A 27,194-nucleotide genomic window follows, 5' to 3' on the forward strand; every position below is an offset into this window, starting at 1 on the left:
CATGCCAGTATTTGTGCGATACTGTGTGACTTCACTCCCATTGTTGCATTTTAGACCACCTAATGACAGACCACCTCCCTCTCCCTCCCCCACCATCCCCAGCACATCCCCTTACTAAAGCAGGGCAGACTGTACCCGAGTGTCAGACAGCATGTTCTTGTTCCTCTGTCACCCTCACAGTACCAACTGCAATAGCCAGTATTATATCATGTGATTAGGAGGTGGCATGAGAAACAAACCTTTCCACCATCTTTTCGCCCTGAAAGGCCTAAGACGTTTTTAGTGACCTGCAACAAATACTCAGGTTTCTGGGATGGATGAACAGACAGGCTGCATTTTTTCAGATTTTGGTGGTGCACTTAATTAAGCGTTAGCATCCTTATTTACGTTACTCCTGTTGAAAAATGGGCTGAGGGGGAGGAGCGGGGCTTTATCTATTATTAGTGTTTTGACTTTTTTTATAGGTCTAGCCTAGGCACTCACACAGTTAAATTTGCCTCATATGGTCACTGCCACAAAGCTAAAAACTTCAGAGGAAAAATTAAAGTCTTAAGCTCTGTCCGTCAGCATGACGGCTATAGACTACATGTTCCTTTTTTCCTAGAGGGAAGAAATTGGCCCGTCAATGAACTAGTTTTCATTTTGGCTTTTTTTTGGGCTCACTGAGCCCCAGCAACTTGTGTGTGCAGTCAAAAATCAATTTAATGTTATAAGCATTGCATATTTAGTCCTTAGCACTAACTGGTTGCAGATGAGAAGCTGATCAGTCTGGTCGGTTTGGATGTGGCTTTGCAGTTAGAGGTATGATTTCACTGTGCCTGTGCTGTTCAGTTTATGCTGTGCGACGCTCTGCTTTGGCTTATTTTTAACCCTGGCAGCTTCTAATAAGTGTCAAATAAGCAGCTTCTAATAAGCTGCTTAGAAGCTGTTTCTATTAAGTGTCTTTGCTTTGTGTTTCCCATCCCCAAAGAATTACACACTAGTCTCTTGCTCTTGCTCTTAAAGGTTCTCAAGCTGGCCATATGTATGTAAGTTTGCCATTCTGGAGTTAGCAATAAACCAAGGTATTAACACTTTTAGAAGATTTTTCTTTTTTTTTCTGAAAACAGAATTCAAACATTTTGTCATCTCGGATTCTCTGCGAATGCAGCCTATTCTCTCATAGACAATCGTTTTAAACTGTTATTTTATGCAGTGTTTTTTCTTTTACAGTCTCAGCCATCACTTTAAAAGTGCCTCTGAAGAGTAGCAGTGGTAACAGGCTTTTTTTTTTCCCCCCCTTGTCAAATGCAAATCTCTCACCTCCCAAGCGTGAACATACAAAGCTCTCTTACTGGCTTTTTTTTTTTTTTTTTTTTAAATAACAAAATTAGGCCACAGTTAGCTAAGCAGAGTGACCTGATTCGTGCTGGAGCAACATGTTATCAACTCGAGGTTGTCACTACAAAGTAAGTGTGGTGAAGTCTGCCTGTTCCAACTAAAATCAAAGCCGTCTCTTGACATACAGCAGTGCTGAAGTCAGCAGTTTCTGCAAAGTGGGTCTAAATGCAGATTGAAAGATCTCTTCTGTGTATATATGTAACTACCAGTGCTAACCTAATTATTTATAATCAAATACTTTTTGTCATATTTTTACTCAGGAGGACATGAGAGAGAACAGTTCTGATTTTTTTGTTCTTTGGCTTTTCCTTATCTATAAAAGATTTGGCTTTGTGAGGTATATTTAATGTTTTCTCTAAAGTAGGCCACCTGAGAGATCCCATGGAGTAATTGACTTTGCTGAGTTAGCGGACGAGGCCATTGGACAGAGTCAAAAAAGATACTGCCAACTGCGAAGCAAATGAATCAGCACCAGTGCAACTGGATCAGTTTGCTTCTTCCGATACAACGAGAAAAGCAATAGCACAGATGCAGTATCTGACATACAGATTTAAAAAACAAATATAAACACGCACACACACATTGGGTTGGCTTTTATTGGAAAGCCTAGATGCAATCTATAGTTATCAATTTGTGGAAAATTCAGGACACATATAAAGTTAAGAAGGCAAATTAAAAGAACAATACAAATCAGACGAAATATACATCTCAAAATATCAGGATAGCATTTTGACTGGCATTGTCTAAAATACTTAGAATCTCCTTTTTTTTTTGTAATATGCTTCTTTTAATTATACATATTTTTTCTTTAAAAAGATCTTTTGTTTATGTATTCCCCAAGGTCACTATTTCCTGCAGGAGCATGTCCAGATCACAAGTCTGTCTTAGCAAGAAATAGGCTCATTATACCTACTAACAAGGCCACTAATTGGCTTGATTTGACTTTATCTAAAATGATCACCAACAGATACTATAATTTGTTGTTTATTGGTGCCAGAACAAAGGAGAAGGAACTGGTATGCGTCAAGTAGGAGATATATTTCATTGTTGACATGTTATACAAGCTTTTCATATTCAAACAGAACAGAAACATTTGACATAATTTAGAATATGAGCCTATTTCAACAGAGAGCACTTACAGCATGCTAAATACAGTGCTGTGGAAGAGCCACCCAACAGAACTGCAAACACCTAGCATTTTACATCTTTAAAAAGAGTATGTAGATCAATGACACGCCTCTGGGGTCTGACATATCCTCTCTAAATTTAGGGCCCTCAAGACTTCAAGGGTAAAAATACTAACAACTAATCTGTGCTTTCATTCTAATAGATGATTAGCATTCATTATATGTGTAATTAGTTCTGTATGCTCTACGAAATACACACATACAGTAGTAGCACTGATACTGTAGATTCGGTAGCGACTTGGCTGGGAGAAATTCAAATCTGTTTATCAAACAATCCTAATGTGCAATTTAGAGTATGTAATACCATAGACTCTCAGAATACAAAGCAGTTAGAAAACTATTTTTATTACATCCACTTGAACCATTCATAGTTAAGACACGTTCACTTACTATGTTTCGTCATTATAATACATGGATAGAAATACTGTGTATATTTCAATGAACATCAAAAAACCCCAATTTTGTCTCATCTTAAAAATATTTATTTTTGTGGCTGAATTTAGTGCTCATGAGAGTAAAGCTCTAAGAATGGTTTCAGCCAAGATGTACAACAGATGCCATAGATGCCACCGCAGGCTTCCTATAAGGAACCAGCTGCACACTTCAGTTCTGTCCTGCAGCAAATATACTGGGCCTTGGAGCAGAGCATGCCAGATCTATGCAGTGGTGTGGAGATGCAGACTGGGCACTAGAATTGGACCTTCATCTCCATCCCCAGGTTCAGCGTTCACAGTAATGGGATTTGATCTGCCAACTGAAGGCCAGGAGATGAACCTACTGAAGAGCCTGCCTGCCTAAAGAGCAATTCTGTAGCATCAGGTCAGAGGTACGCTTCTTCTATCTGGAGTTACAACATCTAAAAGAGCTGTATTATACAGAAGACAAAGCTGACATAACTGGATGAAACTACATCATTTCTTCTTCTTCTTCTAAATACAATTTGCCAAGCACCTGAGACACTATTCTCTCCATTGTGAAACAAAGCTTCTAAAAAAACAACAGAAACCCCACCTGGTATGAATAAATGTCCATTTATTACATTAGGGCTGGAAAAAGACAAGGAAAACCCAACCTATTAAAGTCTTCCATCATAATAAACGAGACTTATTTGGTTACTGTGCCTTCTAACAATGATGAAGTGGCACTGGCCTGGGTGACAGGAGTGGCACGGGAGGGGAGGGAGCTGCGGTCTGATTCAGCCAGCCACTTTGGAGTGTCCCATCCTATCAGCAGAGTGATAGATGCACAGCTTTAAACCTAATACAAAAATATTAACACTTTTGGACATTAGTCATCACTGTTATATCTCTACAATATAATCCTTTATACTGTACAGCTATAACATAAAAGGTGCAATTCCTTTTTCTTTAAAAAAATCACACACAGCACATGTTTTTATCATTTTATTTTTAAGTATAAACTTTTTTAAACACTTTACATAAATTAACTCCTCTGAGACTAATATTTGATGTACAGTAAATTGTAATTCATATAAAAATCCATAAACAACTTGTCTCACATAATTTACAAAAAAATCAGGGTTTCCTTTGCTTATCTGCAACAAGGATTCTACTTGCCATTTTCCCCCCAAGGCAAACCATGTTAGCACTGTAAAATCCATTATTAAATTCCCATGGTAGCATAAATCACTTGTGCCAATGTCCTTTTAGAAAGCAGCACAGTTTAAAGCAGTTGGGTTGTCTATAAACAGTAATTTTTGCCCCACATTTTAAAATTAACAGATATATACCACATCCTATGCAGTGAGAGAGAGAGAAAAAAGAGAGAGAGAGAGAGAGAGAGAGAGACTACTTCTCGTAAGCAAAGGTCAACAATTCAGTAATATTTGGAAACACTGTATGGGTCTGTATCTTAATTAAATACAGTGCCTCAAAGGAACAGACAGCCTGTTGCAAAATCTGTAGGCCTTTTTCTTTTCTTTTTCTTCTTTTTTTTTAATACTTTTCAGTCCAACTTGAGTGCAGCGATATGCATATGTAAACATATTCTTTAAAGCAGATCACCTTTAAGGTCATTGAGAAAAAAAAAAAAGTTTTGTCATTAGCAGTATCATTCTTCTGGAAGGCGCTCTTTTCGTTACAGAGTCTGTTCGGATTGTGCTACAGAAAAATCTGAGCAAAGATGTAAGCTTAGGCTCAAGTAGTAATGCAGCAAAACAGTTTGGTCTCCTTTTTAGAAGACACTGGTACACAGTCTCTTTGGCAGCCTGAGCTAAGCCAGTGTGTTACCTCTTTCCTATCTCACTTTGTCTGAGGAACTGTATATTGTTAGCGCTGTCTGCCAATTCTGGATATTGCTCCACAGAGAGTACATAGTACCCATCGTATCCTTGTACCTTTCCAGCACTTAGCAACTGCCTCTTTTCTCCTTCTGTCCACAACCTGGCGCCTTCCTCTCCATCTCTTACTCTCTGTTGTTCTCTGGCCCAGGCACTGGAAAGAGCTCTTTGCCTGGCTTGCTCCAGTATTCGGGCCTTTTCCTCATCAAGTGTCATGCCATAGCGGACGTGAAGCGCTAAAGCACCGTATTGCATTTCAACATCGGCAAACCTACGAGTCCTGCCGTTTACCACAGTGGTGGACTGGGAAACGGTGACGTTGATGCCGTTCTCCAGGGCCTTCCGCCCACTTGTCAGCCTCAGTGTCCCAAGGTCACTCTCGGGGGAGGTGGTCTTGATAAAATAGTGTGTGTCCTTTCCCTCAACGGTGAAATGCAAGTTTTCTAGGTAGTAGGCATTGTTCAGAACAGCTGCCACTTTTATGCAGTCCTCATTTGCAATGTTGAGCACGTTTGTTTGCACTTTGCCTTGATTGACAGCGAGCATCACCCCTTTCCCAATCAGAGACTTCACTGTAGCAAACCACAGCCATGACTTCTCTCCACTGGATTTCCGTCTGCTGACCTGCACTTCTGCCATCTTTCCCAGGGAAAGGAAAGCCTTTGCTTGTCTCGCCACTTGTTGTTGCACTCCAGAAATTGGCTGTAAACAAGAACAGACAGAAGTTTTACCAGCCATCTGTAGCCCTCTAGATGCCAAACAGCCAGGCTTTCTTGGTGTGCTGCCCGTGGACGACAACAGGATATGCCACAACTGACAGTGCCAAGGAGTTAATTAAATCTACATACTGCTTGTTCTGCTGAGTTAGAAGACTATTTTGTTTGGTAATGTTCAGTGCTTTTTCTCTTTGTCTCCCCAAGAACCTGCACAAAAATAAGATTTAACTTCAGAGGCTACTTACTGGGCTGCACAGGACAGACCTTTGCAATACTAATACTTAATATGGGTAAGAACTATCTTACTACAGTGTCATCTTATCCTCTGAGCTTGTTTGACTGTGATTCCTGTCTACCATGGGTCCATCCAAATTGAGATTTTTGCAGGTCACGAAGCTGTGCTTTAGAACAGGAGCAAGCCCTTCTTTACGCTGAGTTAGGAGATAGAGTCTCTCACGTAGCTGCAGTCTGAGACCAAACTGCAGGGAGGCTCTCATAACCCCTCAAGCTGCCAAAGGAAGGCGGGGGGGGAATCAAACTGTAAAAGAGAAGGAAGCAAATGGTACATAGCAGAGGGGTGGAATATTGGGGGCTGATGCCCTTTCTTGCAAATAATTGCAGAAACTGATAAAAGGGCATGTGTGAAAAAGCTGGGGCCAATTCAGTTGTGCGAGCTTCCTTTTCACTCCAAGTATCAGCATGCTGCCTAAAAGAGACAAGCAGCTTCTCTCCCCAGAACTTCACAGGGGTGCAGTCCTGAATACAGCAGAGTGCTTTGTTGACAGCTAGCAAAGAGAAGGGGCAATGAATGAAAAGAACCAACAGGCAAGTCTAAAATACTCTCGCTTGGTATTTCATGTTTTACCGTATCTGGGGTGTTCTTTTTGAAAAGGTAGGTGTGCTATAAAGGGGAGGAAATAAGAGGTGCAATTGTGAGGTGCAAAAGCACAAGATGGAAAAGCTAGGATAGGAGAATCTGTTTAAAAAGTTTGCTTGACTGTTAAGAGCTATGTGTGGCCCAGTATGCCAGATGGACTCTTGGTAAAGAGAGAGGATAGCTGGGGAACGGGACCTGACAGCGTAACTGCTGTGGTTAGCCAGAAGAGCTAGAAGAGCAGGAGCAGTTAGCAGGAATGGTTAGCCAGCGCAGCTAGCTAGTGGGGCAGCTCACATTACGGGGTCAGCTGTGGTTGGGGTGAGACCTTACAACTGCGCAGAATGGGCACATATTATCTGTCTAACCCTGGGTCTTAACAGCTACAAGCTGTGAATGAGCTAGTATTGACGGAAGTGGGGAGCAGACAGCTGCCCTAGCAGTTGTCTCAGCAGGGAACAGAGAGAAAGATTTAAATAGCTTTGGCTGCACTTTTGAAAAGGAGTACTTAAGTTTCTGTGGATGATCCAGTTTATCTTCCAATTGACCCTTACTCCTTTCAGTAAAATACCGTTTAACTCACTTGATTAATTGCTGACAAATGAGGCAAAAGCCTGTTTAGTTTTCCCAAATTTCTGGGTGGGAGACCAAGCAGGAGTCATTAACAGACTCCTACAACCTTAATTCAGCCTTGCTGCTAATCAAAGCCTGGCAAAAGGTCTGCAAAGGCTTCTCTGCTCTGCCATGAGGGCGGCTTTCTGGAGGGGACAGTTCCTGAGGGAATTATGAATTGACTTGGACTCTCAGCTCTTCTTGAATGTGGCGGATTCCTCTCTGCACTTGATAACAAGTATGGATTTCAGCTGCTGTAAATCCTACATGAAAGCTATTGAGCACAAAATATATTCTAGACAGCACGCTCATCAGTGAGAGCAGCAAGATGCTATAGCAACTTCATAACGACAAAGTTTGTTTATTTTTAACATGTATCCTCAGAGCTCTGAAGCAAAACCTCAGAGCTCGGTAAAGCTCACTCACTCCAGAATGTTTCAAAATACTAAGTGGTTTGTGTGTTTACTTCTGGCTCCTGGTTGCATTTGCTTGTTCAACAGTGAACATCATAGTCACAGTTTCTTCCTACCTGAGAATTTTGAATCTTTGTGTTCCTCCCACTTCTCTCTTTCTCTCTGTCATGTCACATGCCCCTGACACTCCTCGTGTTGTTGAGGTCTTTCGTGAACATTTTTGACAACTAGCTGTCTGCTCTCATCTTTTTGACCAGACTTGTTCTTTTCCTGATGCACCTTTGCTGGTGTTAGTGGATAATTGCATTCTCCAGCCTTTGAGATCTAAATAAACAACCTCTGAGAGTTCTTCACAGCCAGGCCTGATGATGGGTCTCTTATCTCTGATACGACCACCTTGCCTGGGGTACTTGCAATGCTCCTCCTTCACTGCTTCTACTGTTCATGGGAGACACTATTCTCATGCTGTGCTCTAAGGTCTTTCCCTGTTACTCAATCCCTGGCTATTAAAATAGATATATAGCGGGTCACTTCATGCATGCAAAATTAGCTTCCATATGCTCCCTTCTGCTGGGCCACCCTTCTAATGATTTTTGTCTAAATTAAGTTGCAAGGTTCTTCAAGATCATATCCTCTTTTAATCTCTTAAATTTCTCTATCATGATTCTTATAAAAAGAGATCTGGTTTTGACTGCTTACAATGGGATTACCCATTTTACTGTCTCTTAACACCTCCTTCTTAACTGAGAACTGTAGGATTTTCAAGGGCATAGGTCTTTGATCTTTGAGCAAGTTTGATTTGTAAATATAATTTTCTTAAATAGCAGATTTAGATTTTAACTTCCACATTTATTTCTTCTATCATTTAAAACTCTGTAGCAGGTTTTCAGGCCTGAAGTTCATTTTTTTCCTCCCAAAGAACTTCATAAGCACCTGGAGTTTTGGTTTTATGTAATGTAATGGGTTTTACCTCAGGTAATTTCATTTTCAATATTTTATCTTTACATATAAAACATGGTTAATATTAAAGAGAAGTAAAATTGTACTGGTGCCTGGTATGCATAATTTATATCACCTGTTCTTCTGTTTATTTCACAGTCTATTTTTTACTACAGTGTTCAGTTTCTGCCTTCAGGCAGAGTGTTAGTACAAATCTAATCTCTGTAGTTTCTGCTACAAAACTTAGACATCTTTAAAGGGTCTTAAACTTCTTTTCATTGATTATTGTCTTTCTGCATTTTTACTACTGCTGAAAGCAAACAAAGGCTTATTTAAAATGGTACCTAACTTAGCAAATCTGTAAGAAAAAACAGCATCTGTAATTTCTTAAATTCTCTTGAAAGTAGATAAAAATTAGAGGTTTGAAAAGCACTGTTCAGATTTAACTTAGCAAGTAACCCTGTCAGGATTATCCATGCCTAGTAAGATCTGAATAGAAGGGAACGTTCTGTCTTGTTCCATTTGTATGTTTAGTTTTGTTTCTTACTGGTATGTCCTCCCATTGCTGACTCTTCACAAGTTCATATGAAGGTTCTGTTAAATCAAATTTCGGAACAGGGAAACCAGGAATGGCATTGTGCAGATGAAAGCCGAATGTCACCAGCCAGCTGTTAACATCTGAAACAGAATTATTAAAAAAAAAAGAGAAAAGTATTAGAATTGTTCCATATTTTGCAATCATACCATTGTTACATGGAATAGTTTTTGGCATAGTTGATTTCCTTCTGTAACATGAAAATTACTCAACAGTCTTCCTTTTGATATGGATGGATTTAGATTTGTACTACAGCTAGAATAGCAAGCCTATGCAGTAAACTTGAAGTCCTAAACTTACAAGAAAACTTCTGTTCTATGTAAGAATTGCACTATGCTCGTTTGAAAGGCATTGCAGGTTTCAGCAATTCTGCAGGCCTCAGTGACTTCCAGAACAACTTCAGGAGCACAACTGAAGTGAGATTTCCTTCTAATATAGCCTAAACTAACTGGGATTTCATGGTCAGGCTGAACATGCTCTATGTCGCACCTTCATCATCAATACTTTAAAACAAAGCAAAAAGGAAAAAGTACTGCAGAGCACATCCTGTCCTTTTGTTATGTATGTGTTATTGTAATGTCTTCAAACTACCCCTGAAATAACACCTGTATGGTCAATTACCTTTTAAATGATTTGGCAGAAATTTTAGGTTGGTTCAAGAGAAATCTCCCCCTCTTCAAGATGAAGTTGGACCGATGAAATTAAAAGCTAATGAAATGTATTACAGTTGCATCAGTAAGCAGACAGGATACTAAAATAGCATTAGATAACATTATTTATGATACATTTTATGTTCTGTTAAAAATACATAAATTAGGGATGCCAACAATTAATTAATTAACAATTGTTGGGCAAGAATGGGTGCTCTGCCTTTTTTCTGTCTTTCTACCCTATCTTTCACAAATGCTAAGCTTAGCAGAAGTTGGCAGAGTGCTCCTTTACCAGGTCTAGTAGTTTTCATTTATGAAACCCCCAAATAAGTGGAATAAGGAACCGAATTTTTCCAAATGTTAAAAGAATGAAAAATATTTACCTTAAAATAATTTCTAACCGTTCCAGATAAATGATACACCTCATGAGGCTCTACATCTAGAACTGCCAGTCAGCCAAATTACTCATTGTAACGATAACCTTATATGAGCAGCGTGTGTCTATGTATTCCATACATCAAAGATGTTAAGAAAAGAACTAAAACTGTATTTTGAGGGCAATTCGTGAACTAAGTGCATCATTTTCAATGCCACAAAGAATCTGATGACAACTGCATCCCCTACAGCACATGCTGCTAAAAGAGGACAGATTCAAAGGTCTGTTGTTATTCTTGTTCCCAGACAGCCCATTAGCAACCCTGTTAATAGCTGCTGTTTGTTAAATTAATGCAAACCCACTTGATTCCCAGGATGCTTTTCTGAGTGGTAGTCTCACAACTCGTAAGTGGGGCTGAGCCCCACCTGTAGTCTGGCACCGTCTGTGTAAAATATTTCGGATTATTTACATCTATTCAAATATGAAAATTCAAATGTATCTGAGCAATGCATTTTTCAGAAACTGCTGGTGACGTGCAATCAGATTTTTTTATATGTAGAATAATGGAAAACATTACACATCACTAACTCTAGACCCACAAAAAGCATATAGGTTCCCTAAGAACTTAGTTATACAAGAAGTGGAACGTTAGCAGCTTTTTGTTGCCAAAAGAGAAATTCACACTTCTTTTTCTATATCCTACTCCCTCCCTGCTCCTGGCTGTGTACTCATTACTTTGTGCTGGCCCTGGAGCTTATTGGATTTCTCTTTCTTAGCCAATTACATTAGTAGCCTTGCAAAAACCTACCCTGGAAAATATCAACCAACTTCCAGTGAATATTTGCTGCCATGTTAATGAGTTAAATTGGTCACAGAAAGACCCCTCCTGCCCTTGCTGCTACCTTACAGTCTCCCTCCCTCTTGTCTTTGGTCTTTTTGGTCCATGAATATGCACTTTTTACTGCTCAATAGCCCAGAGTCATGAAGAAGCCTGACTCTAATACACATGTAAGGAGATTCTCATGAACGGTCTTGAGGTGTTCTTACTCTTGTACTTGCTCAAGGAGTCTATTTTTTTCATTATAAGAGCACTGGGTAATGCCTAACAGTATTGGAAGGAGAACCTAGGGCTCCTCTTTCCTCTCCCAATGCACTGAGATCTCTAGCTGAGGCACCTTGTGTTACAGTTCAGTCAGTGGGAGAGGAAGAGATGTATTCCACTGGGACTCCAAAATGTGCTTTGGAAAACCCAACCCCTCTGTATACTGAGATGCTCCGAATTATCTTTTTGGGTCAACAGTCCAATATTAAAGCACCATAAGGACTGTGTAGGGCACAAGGTTTAGGTTTAGTTACCTAAACCTGAAAGCTGATAATGGTCTGTGGATCTTAATCTCTTATGCAGGTACCTAAATCAATGTCTAAAGCTAGATCAGGTATTTTCAAAATCTCCCATTTGCTATTTCACTATTCCTGATAAGCGTGTTTGCTGTAATATTCTCATTGTTAAGTGCTTAATGCTTCCTCATAAAGAACTTTTCCAAGTAGGACATATTTAGGTACTTCACCAATATTGTGAATTCCAGTCTAAATTGGATGTCTATAGGTCCAGCACCCCCAAGCTAAAATCACTTTGTTGATCTGGTTCTAAACGCCAAGTACTTTTCTGAACAATTAGCTTCTCTGAGTTTCTTTACTAACCTTCCCCAGACAATATCCTCAGCCTATAACCCAGGTAATCAGATTCCAGATTATGAGAACACAAAAAGGTAAATTTTGAGGAAGTGGGAGACAGTCTTGCAATTAAGTAACCTTCTTTTACCTGTGATATAATCCTTCACATCGTGTATTTTACTGGCTGGGTTGTTATTTCTAAACATGTACAAATTAAAAGGAGCTGGATCCTTCCCAATTCTCTTCCAGATTTCAATATCAGGTGTTGTCCACCGGCCTGCCAGTATGTCATAATCTCTTTCTCCAAAGTGGACTAGCTTGGTCAGTGGGTCGTATAAGCCTCCGTGGAATCCTATTACCAGCTGGAAGTCAAGGTTAGAGTCGAAATAGATCTCTCCATAAGCCGTATATTGAATTTGTTTAAGCATGAGACCATTGCTACTGAAAACAGCCAATGGTGTCCCCGTATTGTCTGATGCAATGTAAAACTCGTCTCCACTGCTAATTTCCATGGCAAAAAGGTGTCCTTGCAGATCATAGTAAAGAGATGTGATTTCAGAACTTGAGTGGTTATATACGTGAGTTATCCTGGTTGGGTAAGTAAGGTCTGCGTAAAAAAACTGGAGATGCTGTCCAAGGCTGGTTTTACTGGAAACTCGTCGTCCAAGTCCATCGTAACGGTAAATCACCGTCCACCCACTGCCTTTGCTATAAACTCGAGTAAGAAGGCCCTTGGAACTGTATTCAAAGATTTCAGTACCCCTCTGACGCAGAAATCCATCTTCATCTAATCGGTACTGAACATCACCTAGTCGAGTTATTCTGTCTCTCAGGTCATAGCGAAGTGGCGTCAAACGGGCGCTGCTACTGGGGTTGAGCAAGTGGAGGTTACCATTCAGGTCATAGTTGTATCGCCACATTATTTTTTCATTCAAATAAACTGTCTGGAGCTGACCATCTACATCATATTCGTAAGCATATTTTGTGGTGTTGGCAAATGGCCCAATCTTAATTTCTCTTTTTGTCACTCGTCCCATGTTATCATACTGAATTGTAATCCAATACATTAATGACCGAAATATTTCATATTGAATTTCCTTGATGCGGCCGTGTGCATCGAAATGTTTTGTGTAGGTCATTACAGCTGTCGAAATGATCTGGTTAATATCGTAATATATAACTCCAAATTTTCCAAATTGTTCAACTTTGCCAGAGATATCATCGAACTGGTAGAGATCAATAGGCAATGGGGTTTCATTGATGACACCTTGCATGCTAGTCACTCTGAAGCTATTGTCATAGCTGTAGTCAAATCGGGCATTTACCATTCCGTCTTCGCTAAAGCGGAAAATCTGTCTGTCAATCAGTGGGCCAATTTGCCTGTATCTAATGGTGCAGATAAAACCATCGCTTTGGAGGTTTACTGTTTTCAGGACTCCTGCTGTCTCATCATAAGTAAAACTAACTCTTGTACTATCATATAAAATTTCTGAGAGCTTGGTCTGCCGTCTGTACTTGAATAATACTCTTCGGCTTGTCCCCAGGAAAGCAGTTTGAAGGAGCTGCCCTTCTTCATTGTAGTCCATTATAACAGAAGCATTACTTTCCGGGGGGTTGTATATATTCCGGTAATAGCCAATGGAGCGGATAGTCTGCATGGTATGACGAGCAACACTGGGCATGGTGACAGCAGAAAGCCGATCCAACAAATCATATTCGAAGATATACTGCCGTTGGCTATGAAGCAGAAGAACCATTGACTGAAAATTAAGAACAGATTTTTACCATGCGACAAATGGTGGAGTACCCCCTCACATACACATATACTGATACTATTTCTTCACAAAAATGTGACATTCCCACTTGAGAAAATTATCTCCTCTTTAATTGAGTTATCCTTGACCTTACAAGTTGTTAACATCTCCCTGCCTAATTTACTTGGATGCTTAATTGTAAGGGGTTCTGTAATTAGTAGTTCCACATTCATAATTTGCTGCTTGTTATGACTGTATCACTCTTTTATCAAGCACTCACAGCTAAACAGCAGATTGTCAATGGATTCAGATAAGTCATGTTTAATATGGGAAGAAGTAAAACTGTCTTAGAGCCATTAACTCACGAGGAGAACAACATATGGGAGATACAATTTCTTCCCTACAATTAGAGATGATTTTGAAGAATTTGAATAGCCTGAGATCCCTGAATACTGAGTTCTTGTTCAGTAAGCTTTTAAGACATAGGCAAGACAATTGTTTGATTATTTATATCAAAAGGAGCTACTCGGAATTATTCTGACATTTTTCTGATGCATGGCTATTATGTATCATAGGTCTTGATTAAATTATGCCTGCAATGACTAGTGAACAGTATTTGCTGAGCAACAGCTTCAATAGAAATATATTTAAATCCCAGAAAGAAATGGATTCTCTTTTTGCATAGCAGGCGTGAGATCTCACAAGCGGGATTTGCACAGATATTTCTAGAGGGAGAGCTATCGTTCAGCAATTGTTGTATATAATGAAGATTCCTGATCTTTTGCCTATCATTTATTTTGATGCCACAACATATAGCAAGAACAAATTGACAGCTGTAACTATTTAGAAACAAGAGCTTTTCTTGGTAGTGAAAAAAACCAACAGTGAAGAATTTACAAACAAATTATTTTCAACTGAATTACACTGCAGAGATCTAGTCCCTGTACCTTATTTTAAGTGTTAAGATAAAAGGTAAATACAGATGCTTCTTGTTAGTCAGTGGCCTAAATAATTTAAAAAGACATCAATTCCTAGCAATTAGCTACAGTGTGATTACATATCTATTGTATAAAACATTCCCCTAGGAATCACATGTTGCTACTAGAATAATTGAAATGTGCTTCGACTACCTGTTTTTGCTTTGTATGCAGCAGTCAGATGCTGCAGAATTTCAGCACATTCAAAGCATTTTTTAAAACCCGAGTGTTCTTTACCTTTTCCAAATATGTGTAACTCCAAGTTTTCCCATCAGCAAACACTCTAGACACTATCCTTCCCTGTCCATCATACTCTATTTTTTCACTAGTCGTCCCTCGCTGTATGCTGCCTATTTGACCAGTGGATGAATAGGTAACATTGACAGCCATCAGCTTGCTGCTCGGTAGCCACAGGGTGGGGTGCCCTGACGTGTCGTAGGCAATCCTCAGCAGAAATTTACGGTGGTCATCGTAGATCTTTTCTGTCTTTGTGGTTCGATCAAAGTCAACTGAAAGGAGGTTTCTGCCATTAACCTTTTTAAAGCAAACAAAATGACACAATAAATCATGCTGTTCAAACCCTAGCCACTTATTATTTCCACAAAGCTAGCTATTCTTTAAATACCATTTACAGTGATTGATTTGCTGTGCGCGTAAATTATTTTAGCAACTTCTTGATATAAATGTAAGGCACTACATTAGCATCTAGTTTAGAAGGTCTCATTATATGAAGAGATGGCCCAGAATTGGTTGCAATGTGTTCTTTCTCGATGCTTAGTCAACTGTGAAGAAAATACTGAAAGATGTGCACTGAAAACTTCTGCAATAAATGGGGCCATTTCAGTGAACAAACTACTTCTTTTGTAGGCAGTCCAAAGTATATCTGCAAATTTTTGTCAAAACATATTCCCAGCGACCGCTTGTCCAATTCATAACAATCATGCTAAAGAAAGAACTGAATCCTAATCCTCCACAGCAAGTATTTTTCAAAATGGTAAATACAAAATTAAGATCTTCAAAAGCACATTAAATCTTCAAATTAAGATTAAACAATTTTTAGAACATAGGCTTTCCCCTTCTGGATCAAATGGAAGTTTAAGTCAGTATACCATCCACAGCTGCAATATGTTTATGAGGCTGAAATCCTTAGTAGAGGATTATGTCTTTTGCCTAGTTAACTGACCGCTTAAAGCCATAAATGACTGGAAGACTACTGAACCACTGAAAAACAGTTATAAATGCTTTGAAGTTTATAACTGCTTTAATTTGAAATTAGCCTAGATACATTTATGTTGAAAATTGTATTATTTATATATGTAAACTATAGTGGTGGATAGTGATTTCTATGTAATACTTTTACATTGAAGTCCCCCCCCTTTAATGTTCTAAATATCCTAACTTTCAGTTTCATTGAATCAGCTCTCATTTCTTTCTTTATGAAAGGAAAAGATCCAGTTTTCCCACATTGGTATCTTCGCAATTGTCCGTTCTCCCTCTGCCTTGAACTGTTTTTTAGTGTTCTCAAACAGGCCTCTAGGATTTCTTTGTTCATCTGTAAACCATTTCTGTATCTGCTGTGTCCTTTTAAAATTATTCCAGGTGAGGGTGAAACACTGAGAACTTAAGATCTTTCAACACTGTATTTTGCTAACCTATGGGAAGTAGGGGACAAATGGACACATAGCTATGTGTATTAAGATTTTTTTTAAAGTTCCTTTTCAAGTACTTGATGCATACATTACAAAGAGGTGAAGAAAGATGGCTAAATAACATTCAGAAAAGAATGAGAAAATAGATATCCTGACCAAAGAAATGACTGGAGGATCTTTGCATTTTTCAGGGCTGCATGTTCAAAAATCCATATATCATGGACATTGGTACTTATACCCTGAGGCTCATAAGCTTCTAAAAGATCAATATAAATTAGATCCTTTATTATTGGCATAAAAAGCATTAAAGTGCTGGTGATGGGTCATAGGCAAATATGAAAAAAAAATCCTGCAAATGCTCAGTTTTGCTTATATCAGTCTGTCTGTCATCTATCTACATTACCTTTCTCTTTTTCAATATGAAATCACTGGCATAAGAACAATCTGCACTATCAATTTCAGAACAAAAATCATGTTTTCATGTAAATCTTCTAAAAAAGGAACACAAAGTCTAGCAGATGCAGAATAGCTACTTTATATAATGAGCCATCAAATGTTATTTAAATATACTTTGAAAAATTAATGCTACAAGACTGATTCTAGAAGTAGGTTAAATTTTAACTATGAAGCATTCCCATTCACTTCCTTTTTGTCATTTTTTTGACTTTTTCATTTTCAGGTAGTTTTTGTTTAAATTTTCCAACATGTAATATTCAATTATTTGCCTAAATTCACTCTTAAATCTTGTTTATCTCTGGCTTTTATTTTCCAGCCTCTCCCACACATGCCTCCACTCATCTCTGCATCTCCCTGCCTGTTTTCCTTCTCCGATTTTTTCCCCCCTCCCTTTCTTTCCATCTTCCCTTCCTTATTTTACATTTAATTATGATTTTTATTAATTTTCTTGTCTATCTCTTGGGCTTAGACACTGAAGTGAGAATGGGCACTTCTGATTTCTGAATTGGCAAAGAGGGAAGGGTGGTTTTATGGTTAAGGCAGATGTCCAAGCAATTGTGGTTAATTTCTTGGCTAAGCACATCCTTCCGGTGTAAATTGCAGCAAAGTACTTAATCTGGCTGTCTCACTGCTTTATCTGCTAAATGGGATAATAACATCCCTTGCCTTCTCACTTTCCATCTGGTCTGTGTAAGGGCAGGATACGAGGGGAAAGAAAGGAAATGCCTCTTTCTCCAGCCAGATTCATGCTTCCAGATTCTGCTGACAGAGCTCTTGCTTTCAGACCTGTGAGCTTTTTGGTGAAATTTTGGCTGTGCTTGCATAATCTCGTAATATAGATGGCAATTATAATAACAACAAGTTTTGGTGATACAGCTTCTTTCATTGGACAGTATGGGGCTGGAATAACGTACGTCAGCTAACGTACTGCCTTCAACTGAAGCATTTCTTAACAACAGCTCTGCTACCAAAATACTTTTACAGCAAAACTTGAACGTTTTTATTGTGCCTAAGACAGTCACACTCCAAATATATTTGAAACCTCTGGGTTTCATTATGATAAAAATATATGGTGGGTTGACCCTGGCTGGGTGCCAGGTGCCCACCAAAGCTGCTCTATCACTCTCCTCCTCAGCTGGACAGGGGAGAGAAGATACAATGAAAGGCTCGTGGGTCGAGATAAAGACAGGGAGAGATCACTCACCAATTTATTACCAATCAAATCAAAGTAGGGTAATGAGAAATAAAAACTAAATCTTAACACACCTTCCCCCCACCCCTCCCTTCTTCCCAGGCTCAACTTCACTCCTGATATTCTCTACCTCCATCCCCCCAGCAGCACAGGAGGACGGGGAATGGGGGTTGCGGTCAGTTCATCACATGTCGTCTCTGCCGCTCCTTCCTCCGCAGGGGGAGGACTCCTCACTCTTCCCCTGCTCCAGCGTGGGGTCCCTCCCACGGGAGACAGGTCTCCACAAACTTCTCCAACGTGAGTCCTTCCCATTGGCTGCAGTTCTTCACTAACTGCTCCAGCGTGGGTCCCTTCCACGGGGTGCAGTCCTTCAGGAACAGACTGCTCCAGTGTGGGTCCCCCACGGGGTCACAAGTCCTGCCAGCAAACCTGCTCCAGCGTGGGCTCCTCTCTCCATGGGTCCACAGGTCCTGCCAGGAGCCTGCTCCACTGTGGGCTTCGCACAGGGTCACAGCTTCCTTCAGGCATCCACCTGCTCCGGCGTGGGATCCTCCACAGGCTGCAGGTGGATATCTGCTCCACTGTTAACCTCCATGGGCTGCAGGGGGACAGCCTGCCTCACCATGGTCTTCACCACGGGCTGCAGGGGAATCTGCTCCGGTGCCCGGAGCACCTCCTCCCCCTCCTTCTTCACTGACCTTGGTGTCTGCAGAGTTGTTTCTCTCTCGTGTTCTCACCCCTCTCTTCGGCTGCAATTGCTGTTGCACAGCAACTTTTTCCCCCTTCTTAAATATGTCATCACAGAGGCGCTACCACCGTTGCTGATGGGCTCGGCCTTGGCCAGCGGCGGGTCCGTCTTGGAGCCGGCTGGCATTGGCTCCATCGGACATAGGGGAAGCTTCTAGCAGCTTCTCACAGAAGCCACCCCTGTAGCCCCCCCACTACCAAAACCTTGCCATGCAAATCCAATATAAAATAGTAATTCAGGAAATTTTCAATGAAGAAACACTTAACAACACAAAACTGAGTCTCTTGACAGTCCTTACCTACTGTCCTGCTATGTTTCAGTAATTTAGGTATCCATCTATCCGGCTCTGCTTTAACTCCTGTTTTTCTTTAAAACGAGAAGCATGAAATCTGACTGTGATTCCCCCATTAGGAGTAGGAGTATATTGCTGTGCCTTACAGAGAGATTCAAGAGGTAATGTGAAAACTGGGGACCTCTGCAGAGCTTGGAGCATGTCAGGTCTCAGGAGGAGGCAGAGCAAACTCTTCCTGTGAGATCCCTCGTCTATGTCCCTGTCTACTCTGGGTGCACCCCTTGAGACAGCGCTCACGCCAGTTCCTTTATTTGAGACTCTTGTGAGTGAGGGTCTGTCTGGCCTCAATACGAATGCCCTAAAAAGGCTCTTTCATGTAGAGGACTGTCAGGACCGCTGCCAAAGGTAACCCTACAGACCAAACGTACAGGTCCGGGGACAAAGCTAGCTTATTGAACAAATACGAAACAAGTCTGAACAAAAGTTAAGATTGACAGAGGATCGTTTAGTTAAGGGATGGTGACATAATTCCTAATTAATTTCTTTATAAAGACTACTAGTAGTGGGTAGAACTAATAAAAGACAGAAAACCAAGAGAGTACCTGAGAGTGTACTTTGTAATGTTAGATACTGCATATATATAATGAAGTAAAAGTGTCATATATATGAGTACATTTACTGGCAATACATTTTGTCACTGTTTTTTGTCTGCATTTTGTCTTCTTTGCAGCAAAATGTTACTGACATATCTGTAGATGGAAATGATGAGCTCCCTAAGTTACTCCTGTTCTTCTTTCTGTTGTTTTCTTTCCCTACTTTCCTACATCCTCCCCCCACCCCCGAGCGACATTTCTGTAATATCTTCCCATGTAAATCAATTTCAAAAAACCTTCCTTTTTTTTTTCTTTGCTGACAAGTTTATTTACTTTTTTTTTGAGGCATTTTTCTCTTATTAGCCCATATTCTCCACCAGCCCTACTTCTCCCATTTGTATATACACTTTTAATTACTCCTATTTTATCCTTATCTATAATCTCTCACTTTCCCCTCCACCTTGTTAAATCTTTCCCTCTTCTCTGCTGTTCATTTTTTCCTGTTAAGTCTTCCAAGTTAAAGGTGCCCATAACATTTCTTTTACCTCTTCTGCACTTGAATGCCAAAATTTTGCTTCACTTTTGAGAACCGGACTCGTGGCGATTTGTTTCACTGCCAAAACCAAATGCCATCGATATGGTTATTTTATTTTCTCTTGGGCTTCCTTCACAAATGAATTGGCAGCTGTATTATCCCACTGTGCTATGTAATGACATGCCTATGAACCAGAACTACAAGGATGAGCTCCAGAAGCATGACTTCCTTTTCCTCTTCCTTATCCATGTAAGACAGCTGCCATAGCTAGGTACAAGTATATTGTTCTTAAGCAGCAGCTACTGGGCATAATCATTCTTCCTTCTTGGAAAAAATCCATTCTTCTTGCAGAGCAAGCGGTAGAGAGGAATATAAGGTGCATGACAGCACTCCCTCCTTTCTCATCCCGAAGGAAGATATAAAATATTTTAAGATTTAAAATGGCATGTTACCTCTTAGAAGTCGAGTGGTCTGAAATTACTTACCTTCATTTGATATACTGCCTAGGCCTTATTTTAAAGAACTGAGTTCAGTTCTAGTAGTAAGTCAGACCCCTGATGTGGTCTTGAAATGGTCTCCTGGCAACCCCATTTTAAATGCTTAATCTATGTTGTCTTTACCAAACGGCTGTCATAAATCATAGTTTGCTTCCTACTTATATTTCACTCACTATCTAGGAAGAAGAAATGCCAACAAAATGGTAAAGACATATGTTAGAGCAATATGCTGTACACAGTTAAACCCTTTCTACCAGAAATAAGTATTAGTACAATTTTTACTTAAAATAAAAAAGAAAGAAAATCCTAGGACTGTGCTAACTTATGGTAGAATAATTTAAAACAAGATTCAAAATCAGGTGTGTGAATTCAATACCAGAAACAAAAACAGTGAAGGAAAGCAGAAAATTATTCTTTCATCCCAATTCACTCCAATGCATTCCAGGCTAAAAACAACAGTTTAAAGTCCACAGAAAAGAGCAATTAATAAGGAAAAACAGCCAATAAATGAAGTAATAAAAGGAAGTACTTCCAGCTCTACAGTAAGCTTGTCTGTGGTAAATATTCTGTGGTTGTTGGATGGCAATACCTACAGTAATGTATTTACGTTTCCTCTCACTTAATGAGAATGCAGTAGATACCATGCATGCTGGCGTGCTTACCCGAAGCTTTCGGCCAAACACGTTGACTTTTCCCTGGGCTTGCTCCTTCCGGAATCGCCACTCCACCAGGTTCTGCCCATTCTCTCCCGGGAGGGTCATGTTTCTCTTTGCCACTGTTGGGTTGGCAGTGCCAGCCAACACGTGCGGCTCTGTCTGATAGTGTGAGTCCAGGCCGCTGGCGTACAGGATTCTCAGTGAGCCATCATAACCAATCTGGTAGCTATTTCTTAACTGATCTGAAAAGGCAAAAAAGAGAAGCACAGGTTATCTACATGGGTTAAGAGTCTGCCTTTGTTCTGCACGCTTCATGCAATATATGCATGTAACATCCTGACTTCACATAACTGACCCAATGGTAATAAACACCCAGGGTGATTGGTAACAATATCTGTATCACATGAGAGCGTAAATGCCTTTGGGACCCACCTTCAAAGTCGCTTAAACACTTAAGAAAATCCCACCTCAGAGTATATTCTTTGGACTGGCACAAAACACATTTTCTGCTGTTTCATTAGGCATTTTTGGCCTAATCATAAGCACACTGTGACTACTGACTTTTGCAAGGATGTGGCTGCTGGGACATCACATGCTATTTTAAAGCTAAAATCTCACTTCATGCTATTTCTGCACCTGTCTCCCTTTCAATCCATTTCTCTCTCCTTTCCAAGATTCCCTTTTAATGGAAAGTAGGTATTCTGACTACTTCCCATAGCTGTTTACAAAAGCTCTTTGGTTAGAAAACATATTTAATTCTACTTTCATTGCAACTCCTTCTTTCCCCAAACAGTTCTTTCTATATATGCATAAAACCATGTATGTTTTATATACATGGTGGTTTTATATAAAACCACCTCTTCCTCCAAACACTATGCCTCTAAAGTTTCCCTCTAACCCATCTGATTGGAGCTGCTTGTCCCATAAGAAAACAGTTTTCAGGTCAGTATCTGCTGAGAAATCTTTTGTTTACAGTACCTTGAACCATGGTATAGAAAGAATCAATTGATGATAAGTTGGAAGTGATGCTGACATCTTCCTCTCTGCTGGATGACTCAATGTCCACTGTAATGGCCCTTTCCATTTCCCCGTGAAGGTTAGTGACAACTCCAGTTGGGAATGTAACGTTTGTTAGACGGCCCTCGCTATCATAGCTAAAAAAAAAAAAAAAAAGAAAAAAAAAGAGTCCAGAAATGAAACAGCAGGAACAAATTGTTTTCATTTACAAGTAAAATGAACAAAAACACCAGCTACTCATATTGTTAAGGCACGCTTGCTTTTTGTGCATGGGATAGGCACAGCAAAGACTTCAAACGTGCTTTGAAGTAGTCAAAAGACTGCTTAACATACAGGAGCCTCACCGGTGATAGCAAGAGCAAACAGATGGATCTTCAGCTCTGCATATTACTCTTTGAAGTGTGACCAGATCCTGCTGTACATCTAATTCACCATTTCAAAGGGAGCATATTTATTGGTGCTAAATTCCGTAGCATTCTGTACTCACTCCCTATTATTGGACTAGATTTTGCTGTTATTGTAGGAATCCTCAAACTTTTTCATAAAAAGGGTATCTTAATAAGAGTGTCTCTTGGGCCCTTCCTATTCAACGATTATGCAGACCACCTGCCCTCCTGTTCCTGAGTGCTTAACATCCCTTGTATTATTAAAAGAAAGAATCTGTGGTAATATTTAATCTACTTAAGCTGTTTGTAGCTGGAAATCAGAAAAGCTAGCATATATAACTCATTACCTGCCTGTGGATCATAGTTTGAGAACTGTGGCATAAGCCATGCAGGAGATGCTTTTTTTTCTGGTTCCACTGACACTTCTTTAAACCAGGGGCTATATATCCTTTTAATGTGAATCGGTAGACACAATTTCTGTAATTGAAGTAGACCTATGACTTCTAAACCATGTCTTTTCGTATGCTGTGTTAGGTATACTCCAGCTATTAATGCCATTGGTACGAGACCCGAGTCCCATGCTCATATCCAAACATGCACTGTGGTCACAGTATAGAGAGGTAAAGCATTATGTGAGCTTCAGGTCATAAAGCTGCCTTTAAGATAGCTCTTCCAGTGCTACAGCCTGGATTCATCAGCCTAGGTGTTCAGCTGAGGCTCCTTGTTTAGAAGTATAGCCTGCCTGTACCTGCAACGGAGAGGAACAAGTATCCAAAGGGTGATTCAGCCCACCTATGACCTGTTTGCTCTCAGGAGTTTTTCATCCCTCTCCCGTGACCGTGTAGTGGGAAGCTGAAGGAAGCTTTAGTCTCTTAAAGTAACTAGAACATGACCCTGCAGGTCCACACAGTGCGCTAGACACTTCATGCTTACAATTATCATCAAAATTACTCCTTCTGGGAAAGAAATGCAAAACCAAAAAACCAAAAAACCCCCCAAAAGCCCCAAGCATATCACTGAGGCTACAGAAACTCTTTTTCTTAAATTGAGAGAATTAATTCCAAACAGTTTTAACCCACAACACACTAACTTTCTCAACAGCATGAGTACTGCACAGCATTGCTGTAACTGAAAGGATTAGGTTAAGAAATGTTTTTTTCCAGCTTGCTTACTCTGTAGATTTGACAGCTTTTTGCATACAGTCATTTCCATCCTTTTAACACAGCTAATTTCCTTTGTTTATATGAGACTTTCACTTAGCAACAGGAAAAAGAAAAGAATGTTTAAAAATCAGAAACCATACTGCAAGCCAGGGAAATCAAGTGGGGAAACTTATTTCTTGAAGTTAAGTACATTTCAAGATAACGGGCTTTCTTCCAGTATGTTTCTAGCCCTAATTTTGGCTCTTTTTCACATACTGGACTTGGCAAGCCGAGATACTGCATTTATGTGGGAAACCAAAACAAAGATACCAACGTTCCTTGTGCGTGAATGTGACTGCTAGCCTATTCATGACTTTCAGTCGCATTCCTCAGTTCCAGAAACTTATTTTCTTTTCATGCACAACTTCCCTTTTCAACTCCCAGGGGAACGTATATTGTCCAATTAGTGTCCTTTTCTATTTTCCGCTTTATGTTTGAAAACGGTATCAAATTATTTTGTTGGGAATTACTTGCGTCCTTTGATTCCAGTAGCCAAATACTAGTCTTTATTTCAAACAATGCATACTAAAGCCAGAGAAGGTAAGATTTCCCTGTAAGAAGAACTTTTCACCCTTTGAATCACAGTATTTGAGAGAAGTTAATTATCATATTTCTGAGTATACCATTTGAGCTGGAAAACGCTACACATCAGCAGTATTCAGTACAGTGTGTGGCTTCACTGCAGTATGCGGCGCTGAACATCGCTATTCTGGTTTTATGCATTCTTGCTTCCACATTATTATTTTTTGACTCTGTGCCTATAGTTCCTGAACGGGTGCCTTCTTTCACAAATACATGAAAGCACATCATGAGCCGGAGATAAGCAGCTAATACTATTACAGTGGGGGAGAGTTCAAAGATCAGCAAACAATCATGCTACACGCTCATGTTCTTAAAAACATGACTTTAAAGCTGGAAGAATCTTAAAAGCCATGATTGCTTGGTTCAGGCGTCCTAGTGCAAGAAGAAAATGTGGCTGAGATGTGAAAGGTAAGAATAGGATTTCTCATACTTTTATAGCCAGGAACAAAAAGAAAGAAGGGAAATAGGTCTTTCTACAATTCACTACATATTCCATTTTACAATGGATTGTAATGTGTGTCCTTCATTTTATTCACAGCACACCGAATACTAAACTTACTTTATACTTGGTATCTTTTTGTCCACAATGAAAGCCTTATCAATGCTCAGCATAGCAACATCACTCATACCTTTGGGCATTCCTCTGCCATTTTTCTTATTACATCCAAATATCCTTGCATTTTGCTGCCAAGGTGAATTTATTCATCCGAGATTGTCAGTTTTAGACTGAGAGATTTCTTTTATCTGCCTAGTGTTCTCATATTGAAATTGCCGTAAAAGGAGTGAGCTCTGAAGTCTAGAGGGCGAGCGCCTATATTTGGCATTTCACAGCCTCTTTGATCTTTTCATCCAAACACAAGCTCAGGCACACGTGTTAGCGCGGAACCCTCTGATCTTTCTCCTATGCCAGGCTCCACAGCAAAGCCGTTCAACCAACCTCTTCAATTCCTCAAGAGCAAGTCGCACATAAACTTTTAAAGAATCTAAAACGGAAACTTGCTCACTGGGCGTGACCTCATGTGCATTAATCCCATCAACTCATTTCCATTTGCGTTAACGTAACAATCTTCATGTTCGGTCAATAACTACAGAAGACAGCAGCAGGGGCAGCTGCCACCACCGCTAGCTGAAGTTCCCCTTAGATCAAATTCTTTTTCTTCTTTAGGATGATCTGCCACTGCCAGATAGTTTTCCCCTTCTGCAGTGAGAATTTCTCAGAGATAATGATTATCAGATTCCCAGATTCTTGACCTTTTGCTCTTCACCTGCTGGAAGTCTCTCTTCCATTGTTCATCTCCTTTAGTTTTAATTACATTCCTTCCCAGACCACTTTGTTCTAGTCCATGTAGGACACTTCACTTTGCAGTGATAACTTCCTGGTAAGCCTTGTCACAGATGGAAATGCCCTACTTTCTTTATTTCTGACTTGCTTCTCATGTGCATCGTATCTTAGTTTGGAGCACACTTAGCTCAACCCCAACTTGCAGAGCGTTATTAATGTTTTATGTTGGAAGTTACTTCAACATAAAATAGGGAGCTGTAGAAATGAAGTGTATCGTAATGGTTGCTGCTAAAGCCAATTGCAAAGTTATGACTGATACTGTTTTTCCACAGACCTCTGCAGCACACTTCCTAAAGAAAATAAATTCTGTTTGGTTTTTTTTTGCTATTGTAAACATGTCAGGTTGAAGAGCAAGGCACGCCGGTTCCTGCACATTTCAGATAACAAGACAAACAGTGCAAATATGTATTACATATTTCTTTAAAGACTGGTTACAGATTATACTATTAGTTGGGATACTGTAATAGAGAAATGAGGCATGAATGCATTTCATAATATAGACATGTATAATTTTGACAGTAAAATGAAAAGTACTCTTACATTCTCACTCAACACACATCAGGCATTTCCTCTATGCATCTCGAATTATCAAGAGTGGCTAAAAAATTTATGGAACATTACCCTACTTGTTTCAAACTATTCGTCGGAAGCCTTACATACCAAGGTGCTGCTTCTTGGCAGGCGAGAACAGAAGGTTCAAAGTTGACTTTCAGAAGTGCAGCGTGCTGTTGTTTTAGGTGTGTACTCACCATGTTGACACAGACTGAAAAATCTGTCCTAACCTGGCAATGAAATGTCTCCTTCAGCTTATTGAGGCCATTAAGTTCACATTTACGTAGAGGACCGTTGTCTTTAACATTAAAGACTGTCGGTTTGAAATATGTTTTCACTTGTGTTCAGCCTCCTGTAGCATACTGCATGTTTAGTCCCTCACAAATAGTGCATTCACAGTTGGAAAACTACAATAAAGAGAAGCCACCTTGGTAGGGTATCACTGCATTGCTAAACCAGTAACAGAATAGTTATCTTGCTGATCAAAAGGAAGCAAACCCATAGTTTATATACCATCGCTTTTATTATCATTTTATCACCTGTATGGAGCCCTTCTGTCCTCCACTGGTTTAAAATAGGGCACGGCAACTTACTGGGAGCTCTAGTTCTGACCATCTTTAACCATTTTGTGGGTTGTTGAAAGAGAGGAGAAGACTCTCAACTTCAGCATAATGAAATTTATTATTTTTTTCCCTTTACTCCATTTCTGAGTTGCTTTCCTCATTTTGATATGCATTTTTGCTTTTTATTTGTCTGAAGAGTGATTGAATGAGTCTGTTAAGAATGAAAAAAATGAAAATAATCTACAGATGCACGGATAGACAAATGATTTCTCCTTTTTTTTTGGCATTTCTTCTTTAGTCTCATTGAAATACACACTTCAGTGGATCCATAACTACTCATTTACAACCTGCCTTTTTAAAAATATTATTAATTGAAATACTGTATGCACATATTCCTTTATTTCCACATAGTGTATTTGACGTCTTAGAAGGTTTAGCATCTTGCTTGTGAATTCACAGTACAAATGTATCAGGAAACCCAAAATA

The 27,194-nt window shown here is 39.7% G+C and overlaps 1 protein-coding gene across 13 annotated transcripts in view; it reads right to left on the bottom strand.

Moving 5' to 3' along the window:
* Positions 1-1,958: 1,958 nt before the first annotated feature.
* The window catches only part of TENM3 (teneurin transmembrane protein 3), a 432,264-nt gene continuing 407,028 nt past the window's right edge, over positions 1,959-27,194 (bottom strand). For all 13 annotated transcript variants that reach the window (XM_076336476.1, XM_076336477.1, XM_076336471.1 and 10 more), the window contains 6 exons: positions 22,043-22,218; positions 21,071-21,306; positions 14,684-14,980; positions 11,864-13,475; positions 8,968-9,098; positions 1,959-5,568 (listed from right to left, as the gene is read on the bottom strand). In XM_076336476.1, the coding sequence (XP_076192591.1) occupies positions 4,813-5,568; positions 8,968-9,098; positions 11,864-13,475; positions 14,684-14,980; positions 21,071-21,306; positions 22,043-22,218 (3,208 nt within the window). In that variant the 3' untranslated portion in view covers positions 1,959-4,812. The remainder of the gene's footprint in view (positions 5,569-8,967; positions 9,099-11,863; positions 13,476-14,683; positions 14,981-21,070; positions 21,307-22,042; positions 22,219-27,194) is intronic.

The sequence above is a fragment of the Aptenodytes patagonicus genome, chromosome 4 (genome assembly GCF_965638725.1).
Source record: "Aptenodytes patagonicus chromosome 4, bAptPat1.pri.cur, whole genome shotgun sequence".
Classification (NCBI taxonomy): Eukaryota; Metazoa; Chordata; class Aves; order Sphenisciformes; family Spheniscidae; genus Aptenodytes; species Aptenodytes patagonicus.